At 38.8% G+C, this 14813-nt stretch overlaps 1 protein-coding gene across 1 annotated transcript in view; it reads right to left on the bottom strand.

Moving 5' to 3' along the window:
- Positions 1 to 1429: 1429 nt before the first annotated feature.
- Positions 1430 to 14813, bottom strand: part of NKD1 (NKD inhibitor of WNT signaling pathway 1) — a 105127-nt gene continuing 91743 nt past the window's right edge. The window contains exons 7-10 of the mRNA XM_012570178.5: positions 8467 to 8614; positions 7360 to 7444; positions 3469 to 3599; positions 1430 to 2742 (exon numbers count right to left, since the gene is read on the bottom strand). Of these exons, the coding sequence (XP_012425632.5) occupies positions 2168 to 2742; positions 3469 to 3599; positions 7360 to 7444; positions 8467 to 8614 (939 nt within the window). The 3' untranslated portion in view covers positions 1430 to 2167. The remainder of the gene's footprint in view (positions 2743 to 3468; positions 3600 to 7359; positions 7445 to 8466; positions 8615 to 14813) is intronic.

The following is a 14813-nucleotide window of genomic DNA, read 5'->3' as shown; positions in this document are numbered from 1 at the left end:
TGCCTTTTTTTTTCTTTTTGCAGTCCATAATTATATATACATTGAAAAAGAATGATACACAAGCAGCAAAAAAGGCTTAGACTAGAACAACTCAGTGGTAACTAACCAAATTCGTGGCCTTTTCATATTCTCAACACAGAAAATTCTGCATATAAATATTTTTGGACTTTAGGAATTTTAAAATAAACAGAACAGTATAATTGTCACACAGATCAAACACATCTTAAAAACATTTTGTTAGATTTTACAGAACACGCTGTTGACAGCTAAAAAAAGTAAAATAAAATAAACCAGATTTTTTAAAGGGGACAATAAGTCTAAACATCTGCTGATCCAGGGAGACAAGAGACGGACCTAATTACCATGAAGCAGTGATTCTATTCCAATTCCACGAGAAGGCTTCCCACTGTTCTTTACAAGGTGATGTCTCTGTGCTCTTAGAATGGACAACATCCCCCTAAACCTGGTCAGCAGTAAGGTAAGACCCCAGTTAGGACTGAACAAAACTCTAGTCAGAAAACAAAAAATACCCCAATCATAAAGGGCTTATAACAATGCCGGATAGTTACATTTTACAATATATACTATTGACAAAATACCACAACATTAAAAATAATTAAAACCAAAAGCAAATACATTTATAGAACAATTATGTCTTTGTGTAGGAGTTCTCGACTTTAATGTTCCAAAAGAAATGTAGGTGTTTTCCAGTCACTTTCTACCTGCAGAATGGTGATCTGTACAAAAACCAACTGAATCTATTTTAAATCTAGGCTCCCCAAAACATCAATGTGCTGACTCTTTTCCTTTTTTTTTTTTTTTTTTTTTTAAACTTTTCCAATTTTCTTTTGTCCTTCAAATTTCTTAGCAACCATTAAGGTCTTGTGAGTGTGGGCTGATTCTCCTTCATGGAATGGAAGCCCTTTGATATGGAAAAAGCAGAAGAATGCAGGAAGATTGTGAATTATACTTTTTATACACATCTCTAAAATGGGAGAAGCAAAAATTGATAGGTGCTTGGGAAATTCAGACTGGAGGCACCAAGGAAATGCCATGGCATGTGTTTCTAAAAAGTCACTGTTGTGGAAAAATCAAATATAATGTTAATATTCAAACCACAGATTTCTAAAACACAACAAAATGTACCTGAGAGTGTGCATATTTATATATATTTATATTTATATTTATATTTTATATATATTTGCCAACATTTAAAGTGAGAAAGTATATTCTCCTCAATTCTTTCTCAAAACAAAGAACTGTGGATTTAAACAAAACAACCCCCCCCAATCAACCCCTCTCCTTCTCAGACCCCCACAAATGATACTTATGGCCCAAGCACTGAAGTCTAGTGCTGCTTTGGAAAACCCCTTTTCACATCCTTCTCTTTTCAAACAGTACCCCAAACAGAGTGGAGAATAAGCAAGAGAAAAACCAAAAATAAAAGAAGTATATTTAAATATTACCCAGTATATAACAGACTGTACTTGTGTCAATGAAGAATCTCCAAGAAAATAAAGTTTAAGTCATACAAATGTAGCCCTGTTGACAAGTTTAGCTAATATTTCCTTGTAATTAAGATGATTTGAAAGGATGTGAACACAAACAGGCTACACGAACACAGTATATTAAAATTCCCCCCTGTAGCACATTACAATCAATAAAAAGAAAATAAAATCTGAATAATACTAGAGGTAGCAGCTGTTTGTATTTTCCATTATCTGAGTATCTCTGGAGTCCAACCCTTCGAACATTGCTCCCCTGATGAAAGGCTTGTGTGCGATCAGCCGACGTACAGCAGAGTGGAAAGCTAGATGTCTGCAAGAGTGTTTGAAGTATCTTTCTGAGTACAGTGGAAGTAGTACTTGTACAGAAGTGCGTTGACGACCTGCATTAAATCACAGCTCAAAAAGCTATGGCTGCTTGCTGTTTTACAAGCCACTTAAAAAAAAAAAAAAATCCACAAGGTGTTTGAGTAAGCTATGCGGTTCCACAACATATAAATAGGGTGAGTTTCAAGAGTTCCATATAACCTCTAAAATATATGCTAGCTGAATATTAATGGAGTAATGATAATATTAATCATAGTAATGCCTTAGTTCTGGTATCACAAGAACGCATTTCCTTCATTTGGGATGATTCTCGGAGGATGTTGGTGGGATCTCTTCTATGTCTGGTAGAAGTGGTGGTAGTGGTGGTGGTGCTCGTGATGGTGGTGGTGCTCATGTCTTTGTATCATTTGTCCCACTTGGCCTTCATATAAAATGACTGTGGGCAGGTCTCTGACGTGTTCCTTTTCCACAACTGTCCCTGGAGACTGGAAGGTTTTGCACATTTGGTGATTCTCTTTTGCCCTCTGCTTATGCTTCTTGTGGATCTGCTGGGATTGCAAGGGAAGGTACGGGACGTTCTGGCCCACCCGTGCACTTGGGGAAGCCATGGGCAAGGGCACCCCTTGAAAAGGTTTATTTCTGACTGCCCTTCCAGGATGCACAGGGGCGACATTTTTGCCCTGGGCTTTGGGAGACCTCACAAAGTGCTTGTTGGAGTCCTGGCTCCGGAGCCTCTGTTGGATTTCGGCAATCTTGGCATAGGAACTTTCAGCCAGATTGATGTGGTTTGGATCCACCACTTGAGATTTCCTATGATGAGCATGGAAGGTCTCAGGCTCATGAGAACGGGATCTAGTTTGATTCACAATTCTGCCTGGTGGGTCATGTTTTTGAGCTGCTGGAGGAGATCCTAGGAAATAACAAGCTGAGTTAGTCATCTAGTATTTCAAAGTTTTAATTAGTAGCATACAGTTGGCAGGGATAGCATTATCAGCAGAACAAATTTTTCCTAAGGAAGTGAATGCAATTATAGCTGTCTAGTTTAATTACATTTAATAATTATGGCCAGTAAATAATACACAAATATGAATACCTATCTAGTGAAGACTCAACATGTGTGTGTGTGTGTATAAAAATCTTTATGTTACCAACTCTTGGTCATCAAATTAACTGTGAGGGGAATAGTAAAACCCTGGCAGAGAGCAGGGAAATGAAGGAAATCCAAATCTCTTTGATGTGGGGACTAGAGCCAAAATTCCAGGTACAAACACACATTCTCCTATTTTTGGGTCAGTAGCAACTATAAAATATGTGCTGGTCTCATCTTGGGAACAAGCTCCAACATCCAAAAGCCAATCCTTACCTCACCCATAGACTAAACTTAATAATTTAGATGTAAAGATTGTTCTCCTAGGCTCAGCTCCAAGTTTAGTTACACAAACAAGTGCATCAAAGCAGCCTTGCAGCACATTAGCCACTCTGTTGTGATACCACCTTCACCAGTAATTACCTTGCAGCATTCACAGTCCTATCCTGAGTCACTACAGACAATTCACACAGCTTCGCAATTCACTGTCCCTGACATGGAACATGCAATTGAAGAAATAAAAGATTATGAGGTTACAACATAAATTACCTGGCCCAAACTTTGATGTGTAGTTTTCTATTCCTGCAAGATCCAAATAGTGGTTTCTCCTTTCAATGTTCTCATCAACACAATGACGATAGCACCCACTTTGCTCTGGATTGTTCTCACTCTGGTAGTATCTGTCAGCAGGAAGCAAAATTACAATTCAGCAGAACTTCTTTAAAGTTCTTATCACCATCTACAAACCAACAACTAATAGTCCCTTTGAAGTGACAGGAGCTGCTCACAAAGAAACAACAAATGCTTGGAATTGTGGATGACCAGACTTGCTATGATGATAGGCCTAAACTGACTGTTCTTTCCCCTCATATAAATCAACCCTGATGTTGCAAAGCAAAGGAGGCTTTCAAATTGCATCACATGTGCAAAAGCAAATAAAACCACTCCTAGCATTTATTACTTTCTGTCTTAGGGCAGAATCATTCAACTCATTCTCCAATTTGGACACGCCAAAGAAAATCTGCTGCTTGATTCATGACCATTCCCACTGCTGTGAGGAAGTGCTGGGGTAATCCATGTCCATGTGCTCCTGCTTCAGAAAGACAGGCAACAACACAGGTGTAGTAACTAAGAGAGCCTGGGAAGAGAAGGTGCTGGTAGGACACTCAGAGGTAACTGCTGCTTTTCAAAATATAATTAATAAGGTCAGATCAGACGCTGGCTTTAGAATCTCAGCTCCCTTTCCTGCTCAGCTTTGCAATTTTATTTATAGCAGAACTATTTCCTGAAAATGAATATCTGAAATACCATTCATTTATGAGGCAGAAAAAAATCAGGCAGAAGTTTACAGTATTGTAGCCAGCCCATAATGCCAAACAATTTTATTCAGCAATTTAAATGGGAAGTCTGCAAATATGAACAATATTTTCAATATAACAAACAGTATAAGCAGAAAACTCTTGATTAAGTCGCTGCTTGTCATTCAGACAATTCAGTCTCCAAGACCATGAGACTGGCTTTGCTATTTCTCTGTGCAAGTGCACTGATGTCAGCCTAACACCAGAATTTGGCCTTGTATCCTACACCAGTTGCTAAATATGAGCTCTGTACTGTATGGTGCCCAGTACTCTGCTTTTAGTCTATTAACACATTTCTAAGTTTCCAGAGGCTGCTGATCCCCTGAGCTTTGGCACAAATGGCTTTCCTGGTCTAGCTGGTACTGCTCAGGGACATTACAGAACGGAGGCCCCTCATGTCTCCGTCAGACACAGGTCTGCAGTGTCTTTTATCAAAGTCACAAGACTTGACCTAACTGGAAGATCATTTTTGCTCTACTTTGATAGAGGTAGAGTCTCCTGAACGGGGGAGAGTCTGCCTGGAAAGCAGGTAAGGTTTAAAGATTCAGAGTCAACTTTGAACTCCAGAAGTGACATGGGCTACTTTCAAAAAAAACCCAAAAAAAACCAAAAAAGGGAATGTCCAGATGTTCTCTACATTTTGGATACCTAATTAACACAGTACCTTTCCTGTATCAGGCACAATTTTACAGGTTGTTACACTTTAGCATGTCAACATAAAAGATTTCTGGGGTTAGAACTTGCCTAACTACAGTTGCCAGGCATGAATCACCTACAGAAACCACTGGGACTTAACACACGTGCTGAAGACAATTCACAGTTAACCCAGAAAAAACATCATTGAGTTTAATCCAACACAATCAAGCAACACTGTATGCAGCACCGTCTCTTGGAAATGAAGCAAACAGGGAACCTGTTATTTTGTTGCTGTAATAAATTAAATCTCTCATCAAGACAGAGAAAAAAAATTATGCCAGTACTGCCACAGCCCTACATTCTAATAACTTTCTTGCATGCAAGATAACGTTCACAATATTCATGCAAATATACACAGTGAAGCAATTATACACTGATGAGACATGTGCTCCACTGTCAAAGGGAACTTCCAGTACTTCTGAGAACTGAAGTGTCTGGCACCCAGGCCACAGTGCTGTCCTGCAAACACATGGGAGGACTTGGGCAGGCATCAACCATGCATCGAGGACTGTGTAAAAATAGTGTTGTTATTGGGCTTGGGCTTGGTATGGTTCTGCTTTTAATAAAAAATGGCATCTGCTGGAGTGTTTGTGGAGTGTATGGAAGTCCTTTGTAAAATTCCCACGCTTATGTATCATCCTGATGGCACGAAGCACACAGCAACATAGCAGGAAAGGGGAATAGAGCACAGAGCAGAAAATGCAGGGACATCCCCTGAGAGCCTCACTCACTGAGAAGACAGAGTTTAAGTCAGCCAGGGAGAACCAGGCTATCTAGCCATGAATCTAGCTACTTATCTTGATACTCATATTAACCCTACAGGTGAAAACTCCTGCCTGTAGCTTCCAGCAAATGAAAAATCCAACCCATCTATCTCCCAGCCTTAAGGATAAAAACATTTCTATCCATTTTATCTTGAATATTAATCACATCTTGCCTAGAATTCCTAAGTGACTGAACATGAGAAATGTGTGCACTTCCCACAAGTTCTCATTGCTGCTTTCAAAGGGGAAGCAACTGCATTAATATTGTGAGATTCTGACCTGAGCCTCAGCAGCTTTCCTGAGGGTTGTCAGCTTGGTCAGAGTGCACAAACATCCCTGAAACACACAGTGTGAACAGCACACTCTTCATCCTGTCTGCATCTAGTGGGATGTAACAAAACCTGGCAGCTGCTGACCATTGTCTGAGGCTGATCTACTCAGCTCAAGACACAGAGTTTTGTGTGAGGAAGCCTCTCATCAAAGGAATGAGAAGGACAAACATTTGGTCCCAACATTTGATGCTTCCACGAGTGTGGATTTAATTGGAAGTGCTTGCTATTCATAAAAACACTACATTTGCAGAGCCAGGACTTTAAGGTGGATAAGAAGGGGACTTCAAACTGAAAGGGGATTTTTGCACTAGATTATCAAACAAAACCAATCTATTGAATTCACACAGGGTAAAACTTTGCTAATGGGCAAAGGGAATCTGCACACCACATCTAGGCCAGCAAGTAAAACCACAGAGTATTCTTCAGTTCATAGAAGATTCTGTACAGAGTTGCTGACACAAGATTAATAGTAATTTTATTCTTCTTTTAATCTGAAATTTGATTGTACTGGGATTTGCTGACGGGGATAACTCACTAGCATTTTTTCTCCATCCAAAAAAGGGAGGTACTGTTCTCTTGTCAGTTTCAATAAGACTGAATGCTCCTTCTCCTGATGAATTTGCTATGTATCCAGACAAATATCCCTAAATCTAAGGCAATCCAAAAGTTTGTTGTTTTTTTTTTCTTTTTTTAAATTTTCAGCTGAAGAAACAAACATAACTAATGAGTCAATGTCATTATTGTAACATTTCAGCACACACTTCCCCTCTGCCTTATGAGCAGTTTGTTATGAAACATAAAATCCTAAAATATATCAAATATACACCAAGATTACCTGTTAGCACTCTGCTTGGGTTATGAGTTGGTAACCCATGCAAAGCTTGGCACTATTTGAGTTGGTGAGTGAAAAAGATGGGCCGGAAGGAGGACAGAGAAAGGCAGGAGACGGCTGCTAAGGAGTGGAAAAGGTTTTAGGACACTTTTAGCCAAAAAGTTTTGCTATTAACCTCACTTATTTGCAGATGGCATCTAAAAAGACAATTCAGATCCTCCAAAGAGACCACAGAAAAAGAAAATTCCAGAACTTTTTTTTCTTTTTTTTTTTGTTTCATTTTAATATAAGTATCCAGCTATGGAATCTGCTCTTAAGTCCACAATGAAAACTCCTGTAATTTCTCTATTATAAAAAAATTTTAAAAACCCCCAAAAACAAGCAAGCAAGGAATCAATGGTTGAGGTTTCCTCAGAGGTATGCAGTGCCTGTCAGGAGCCAGGGTTCATTCCCCTTACCTGAGGGAAGCCCTCTGCTTCTTCTCAGAGCTTCTTGCTTCTTCATTAGCTTTGTTCTCAGCCCTGTGCCTGGCACTCTGCAAATCTGCCAGGATAAAGCACATTATTGTCACATTGCTGTCCTTGCTGATCAGCACAACCAACACTCTACATTGCAAGCACGTCTGCTTGTGTCAGTAGATCAGGATGTGACCTATCATTTCCTGTCACCTTCTCAGTCCTGCTTTTGCCCAAAGGACAGATTTTATTCAGAGGTAACCTGGCCTGCAGGATCTCAGTCAGGGTGAGGTTTACCCTGCACTCCTGTGGAGCCACACTCACACTGACAGGCTCAGTGCTGGCAATTCAGGGCTGTCCTAATGCACCACATTGCTCCCCAGCAGGGAGAATTTGCTTGTGTCTGCTCTTGAGGGAGTGATTATTTTATTAAAATTGAGGCGATCAGGCTCTCATTTTAGATCTGATGCCTACATTTTTTATTGAAGTATTATTTTAAATACTTTTAAGTATTTCAATTTAGTACTACTCTACCTACTGAAGCAATTATGCTGATACAATTACTATTACAGTGAAGATAAGTTGGATAAGCCATCATGGTACAAATATTTTTATAATGACAGACTCTTCCAGCACAGAAAATGTACAATTTTTATGCACAGATTATTTGAGTTTACTTATGCTTAATTGTTTATTTCTATCCAGCAGCGCTGGTAGCTATGCACTGGCAAGAAACATTTTATACCCCTACACCTCCTTCCATACAAACCAAGTGCTGCAATATGAGCAGAGATAAAGTGGTGCAAATCAAGAAGGCCTTAGATCTGCCTTGCAGTGCACAAAGAAAACTACACTACATATGGGTTACAGCTGCTTCCAAAAGAAGCAATCCATCAGAAGGGGGAACCCTCATTTGCCGATGAGACACTGAAAGAAGGGCAGGTAATTTTACAGTCAAGATCATAAAGCAGGTTTGTGGGGTTTCAAATGCCCACATAATTATTTGCTTTAACTATATACATATCTGTATTAACAAAGTACAGAGATGGATTTTCATGGGACTCTGGAAGATTTTTTATTTTTTTCCAATGTCTGATTGCACATCCTTACCAGTATGATTTAACAAGATACTCTTTTTCTTCTGGCTGCTATCTGGTGCCACAGTAAGTTTCACTCTCAGAGTTTTGCTGGAACTAGGAGAATGGTTTACTGATGCATCAACTACCTCATAGATGGTGTGAAGCAAGCTGGTAATGTCCTGGAGTCGGATTGAAACACAAAAGAACACAGCACTGTGAAAATGGCATGAAACCCACAGCTCCAATAGTTACAATTATTTTGGATTTGGCACTATTAAATGCTGAAGTATCCTCAGACGTCTTCACCAAATGGTTTTATGAACTGGGGCAAAGCAGATCAAAACAATAACAACAGCAGGTTTCCCAATCTCTGAATAAGCAAAAGGGTGTTCTGCCTTCTCGTTTCTTTGATTTACACAGAACACAGGGATAATCATTCATACTCCACTAAAAATTGAGTTCACGTGGCCAAAACAAATCCATCAATTGAAGAAAATCTTGGACGTTACAGTCTTCCTATTGGTTTGGTTATTTTTTTTTTCCCTTGGCATAGTTAAATGGTTGATTATCTAAGGAAAACCAGTAAGAAAAGTGGCAGAACTGTAAATCTCAGGTTTGAAAAGAAATTATGTCTGTCTGAATATCACCCTCCCATCTGTGTTTTGGGATTTAGCTTATTTTGCAAAATTCAACCAGTTTTAAACACACGTTTTGAACAGCAAATATTATCCAGTCAGGCTATTACAGAACCTTCTTCACAGATCTCTTTGAAGGCAATGGGATGTGAACAGAGGCTTACACATCTGGCAATATTGGACAGAACACCAGCCAATTTTAACAGGCCAATGGTTTCAAACAGGAGAAACACTGTTTAGTAGCTGGTGATGCTCAAAGATCTCCCAGGTTGATTTAATCCAGCCAGGCTCAAACAGGGTACTACCTTAAATTGCCAGGATGAAAGGGGGATCTCTTGTCTCACTGCTTTTCCTCAAAGGGATTTTACCCAAACTGGTCTTGGGCACCATCCTAAGGCCAAAGCAGTCTGATAAAGTATTCTGATCATTGCAGGCTATAAAGAACTCATTGAATGCATATCTGAGAACTTCCCCATGCTGCTCTTCCTTTTCCTTGATTTATCCTCCTACCTAAGCTCTTTCCAGATGCCTGCAAGCACAAAGGAAATATCTAAATCATCTTTTGTTAAGTATAACTGGTTCTGAGGATTAAAAGTCAGGTCTATAAAAACTCAAAACCTCTACAACTTTTCCTTTGCTCAGGAGTCATACCTATAACATGGGTAGCTCAAAGTTTAGTATGCCCTAATGGAACCCCCCACCACTTTAGAAGTCAATATACCACAAAGTCCTCATTATGGAACCAGCTTTTAAAATGACATAAAAATAACAATTTCTACTCACACAGAATTTAGGGAAATACTGACCTTATGGCCAGGACCAATGATATTACAGTAGATGATTTTCCAGCTCAATAGGAAGAATGAATAACTAAATCCTAGGGGGTCCAGACTTTGTCTTAACATGTAACCTCTCTAACTTTTCTGCACTCAGGAGAATTTCTCCAGACCTGTAAGTTCAAGACAATATATTCATAAAAAGAGAGTAGAATATGTATTTTTTTCTCTCATTGTTGCAAGAGATTATATGGGCTGTTACCAGTAGCTGCTCCATGCTCTTGACAATCACTGTCTAAAGCTTGAGAGATACTCTGTGTCAATCTGGTGAACACCTCACAGGTCTTTAACACACCTCCATTTCACCCTAATTTGAAAACTAGCCAGACCTCTAAATGTGGCCAGACAGAGCCAAACCAAACAGGCAGCTTGAAGGGCTGAGTTTTTATTTTATCTAAGAGAAAAAACCCAGGCAAGCACATATACAGACAAACAAGCTATATCTGCTGTTTTATACACCCTCCATAAATCATGTTCCAGGAGCATTGTGCTATAATCCCACACTTTGATAAACCTTCTCCTTCAGCAAGATACTTAAGCACAGTGTTTACTCCTAACTGGGCTCCATACACTCAGCACGTGGGTGAATGGGGCTTTTCCCATACATTCCTGGTCAAGTGCTGGTTAGCCAACATGTCATCTTTCCACACAAGGCTGCTATCAAGAGGTTATTATCAACTCTTTCATTCATAATAATCTTCCCTTCTTCCATTTTTCAGCTATGCCAGATATTGGTAAAGCCAGATGTTTGTACATCTAGTCTATTTTAGCTTCATAACCAAAGACAAATATCCCCCACTGTCCTTTTACATTATTTTTTTCAGGGCTGAGGTCTAACTTGCTAACTGGCTGATAACCTGCCCCTTGTGTTCTGTGAGGGTCTTTCTCAGCAAGCTGTTTGACTCAGAAGTTTAAAACTCCCAAAGGCTGTCAGGGAAGGCAAAACGTGGCATCTGTATGACACATACTTGGCAAGTCACAAATATGTGCACACACGCATCACATCAGGAGAAGTTGCACGTCTCAGCCAAATGGGCCCAACTTAACCCAAAGTAATGTCCAGGCTGGGCAATGAGGGCACAGAGGACTCAGCACCCATGCGGACTTACACACTGCTGCCTTTGCATTTTGCTATGTGTTTAACATGCAGCTCTGACGTGCTCTGCATTCTGGCACTGCAGGAACGTGGTGGTCACACTGGATGTGTCCCAAGAACGAGGTTAGGGACAGCCATGAGCAACCACTCAGTGCTTATGCTGATCTTCTAAATACTGACAACAACATTTTAATTACAGGATTCATTTACTTGTGGTCCTGATTTGGGGTTTGGAATTGCAGCAAATTGACAGTTCTGATTTGGCCAAACAAGACTACTTGGGCCATTCTGTCTCATGTACCACTTGAGCTTTAGGCTCCTGTTGTTTCACAATTATAACACATGAATTTCTGAGGCACAGATCTACTGAGAATTGTTTTTGTCAATAAAATTTGAACTGTGACTATAATTCCTTTCTCACAGCCCTGTTTTGGCAGCTAATATGATAATGGTTTCTTGTCAAATTGCTAGCAATAGACCATTAAGATATATGTTACATGCTCTGTATTTTATAGTTATATGTATATTTACCCCCAAATTATTTTCATCTTCCAGTAGCCTGCCAGCAGACTTGTTTCCCTTGAAAGCTGTCCCACTGAACATTATCTGTATTTAAATTCATTTAAAAACTGCCTAAATCCATTGAGACAGCTTTACCCTCTCCACACCAGCTTGTGCATTTCACCATCCTCAAGAAATTCAGCATCAAAGATCAAGAATAAAACCTAGTTAGTTGTTCCTCTTGTCTGATACATAAACCAGCATGACTCAGAGCCCATCTACCAAAGAATCAAACTTTTATGCACAATGAATTATGAGTTGTACAAATCATGGGATTTTGCAACTGTTTTGCTTTGGACTGCTTGGCCCTTCCCCCACAAAAAGTGGATTTTTAGACTACTATATTAAATGGGTAAAGAGAAACAAGAATGAACAAAAATATTTCTCTCCTTCACAGCAAATGGGGAAGTATTCTGCATGACTCTAACTTCTGAGGGGCTTCTGGTATGCAGAATTTCTGCTGGGATCTCTAGGTTAATCAAGTACAAAAACTGAAACTAGGATATTTTTCCACAGAGAGGAAACCAAATACCCCTTGAGTAGTACCCAAAGAGCCAGCATGTGCCATACCCAAAATTATTTGTCTTTTGCTTATTGAATACCACAGTTGGTTTTTCCAGGGTGAAAAAACCATCCTTTTTTATCACGCAGCCAATGCAACAAAATATATTAACAAGAGAAAATGTAATAGATTGCCTGAAATACTTCCATTTGTTAAGTCCACACATGTATGCTGCACTCACACATGTATTTGCAGAACACGTTATGGATCTCTAGTAGGAGACTAACAGTAATTTATAACACTCACAGAAATTCATAACAGTCAGAGAAATCAATGTGTCTGAAAAAAGAACAAGAGCACTGAAGTTTTCTGCATTCCTTACAAAATATATGTGAGACTGAGGAAGTCCTTATTCCAAGTATTATTTTCAGGTTTTAAGGAGTAACAGAGGTAGAGGGATGACCTTATTTTCCCCATATTAGCATAGATTATCATCACAAGACTAGTTAGCAAATTAGAGACCTTTGTAGAAGACACTAATAGATTTTTCCATTAGAATTAATTTAGCAGAATGAGATATTTGTACCCAAAAAAACCCCAACCAACAAACAACCCCCCAAAAAACCCTAAACCCCCAAAAACCCAGCCTCCCCTCAGAAAAAAAAAAAATACCAAACAAATAAAAAAACCCAGAGAACACCCCCAAACCCAAAGAGTTAATTAAAATGGAAAGATTCAGTTTGAGTCTTTATAGCTTGCCTGAGAGAGAAAATTCTTTGACTCCCCTTAAAACCAAGAAAGTTATATTTTTTTCTTAATATTTCTATCTGACATGAAGCCACCATTTCTAATGACTGAAGTGATGGCCACAGATACAAACAGGCACTGCTCCTCTATCCATTGGTTTCATTGTTCTTCTTTTATCCTGGGTTAGTACAAACACAGTGAAAACCAACAAATTTCAAGATAAGGGTCAGCTGATAAATGGTTGGCCCAAAAAAGCCAATATCCTTCCCCAAGTCAATGACTTGGTGCTGAGCTCTGAATGCAGGTATAGCCTCAAACAGCAGAGTACAGGAGTAAAAGAATCTAAAAAGGGAAAGAACAAGTCACAGAGGAAACATAAGAGGAAAAATACAATATTTAGTGTAAGATACAAAGAACAATTTTAGCATTAAAAATGCATGAAGAGAAACATCAATATCAGTTCATTACGTTTCCCTTGGAAAAAGATAAATACAAATGTCTCATTTGTACTTTGTTTGTAGTCTGATTTCTACATACAGCAGGATGTTTTTATTGTAACATCAGCTCTGTTTGATCACATACATTTTTAAATCATTCGCAAAAGGAACTTCACTTGCTATCTGCTCAAAAGCTGCTCTAGAAGAAATTTCTTCTTGTTTTTTTAATCCTGACAAGCAACTTTCTTGTGTGCTTATTCCTGTGCAGCCGCTCACCAAAGAAACTCAATTTTACACGGAAGAACTGGTTACCAAAAAAAGAAAAAGCTAGTGTTTATGAAGCATAATTACATTCAGAGAGCTCAATATAAAACCTCACAGATCAAAACACATTAGTTCAATTATCCAAGTTTCAAGTCCGATTACAAATATTCATGTGAAGATAATTACAGCGCAGCTGTCAGTTCTCAAAAGGCCTGCTGTATATAATGAATTGTCCTCTTATGGTTTAGGGAATGAAGGGAAGTGTTATTAGCCAAGTTTTGTAATATACATATTACAGCAGGAAAAGTTATCTCTCACTAAACCAAAAAGGACTGAGAACTGGTCATCTTTATGACAGAAAAAGCAGAAGTTTAATAACATACAGTAATGTTAATTTATAATTTACTATCCCAATAATTATGCTTTCATAACGGGTCTATCTCTTTGAGAAGCATGACCAGATGTGAATTTCTAATTCTAAGGACTATAGAATAAGTCATACAGACTCCAGGAGGAAATTAAAGCAGCATTAAGTTCTGAAGATGTTAGATCCAGGAGAAATTTCACTAAAATGGAATTTGAATGCTCTAGCAGTGATCTGCCATTCCACAGAACCCAAAAGAAGTTGTATTGACCAAATACGCACCTTATTTACAATTTTTATACATTTGAATGAAAAAGCCTATTCAGCCTATCAGTAAAATTGCTCCGCACCTACGTGTGTCTTACAAACTTTAAATTAACACTGGATTCACTTGGAAACTCTCTGGACATGAGGTCCAATGTTTTAAACACAATGATTTGGAATCAAATTAAATGGATGTGGGTGGGCAAGTCACTTCTTTTCCACTGTCTCACTTTTACAATGTGGTGAAAAGCAAGAATAATGCTACTGACTTACTTTTGCAAAGCACCTCCAGGTCTATAGGTAAAAAACTAACTGAAAAAATCTCTCTGTTAAATCCAGATATAAATCCAGGAGACATTAAAGGGAAATTTTCCAAGAAGGAGAAAAGGTCCATATTAAGCTTTTCTCACCAGAACACTGGACCTTTGTTAAGAAAAGCTGACTGGTTCTGAATGCATTTTCATCAGCTCACTAAAGGGCACTGGTACAGATCTGCCTCTTCCTCAGACTGCCCCTTTTGTCCCTGCTCCAGCAATGTACTTCACATACTTTTAACTGAAAATATGTCTCTTATTAATTTTAATTGAAACTATTGAAATGTTTAATGTTCCCCCTCTTAAGTCACTTGCTGGAACAGGAGCAAAGCTGCTTAGCAAAGGACAGTATCAGGCA

This window comes from Taeniopygia guttata, chromosome 11 (assembly GCF_048771995.1).
Source record: "Taeniopygia guttata chromosome 11, bTaeGut7.mat, whole genome shotgun sequence".
NCBI classification, from domain to species: Eukaryota; Metazoa; Chordata; class Aves; order Passeriformes; family Estrildidae; genus Taeniopygia; species Taeniopygia guttata.
This window is presented reverse-complemented; position numbering and strand designations above follow the sequence as displayed.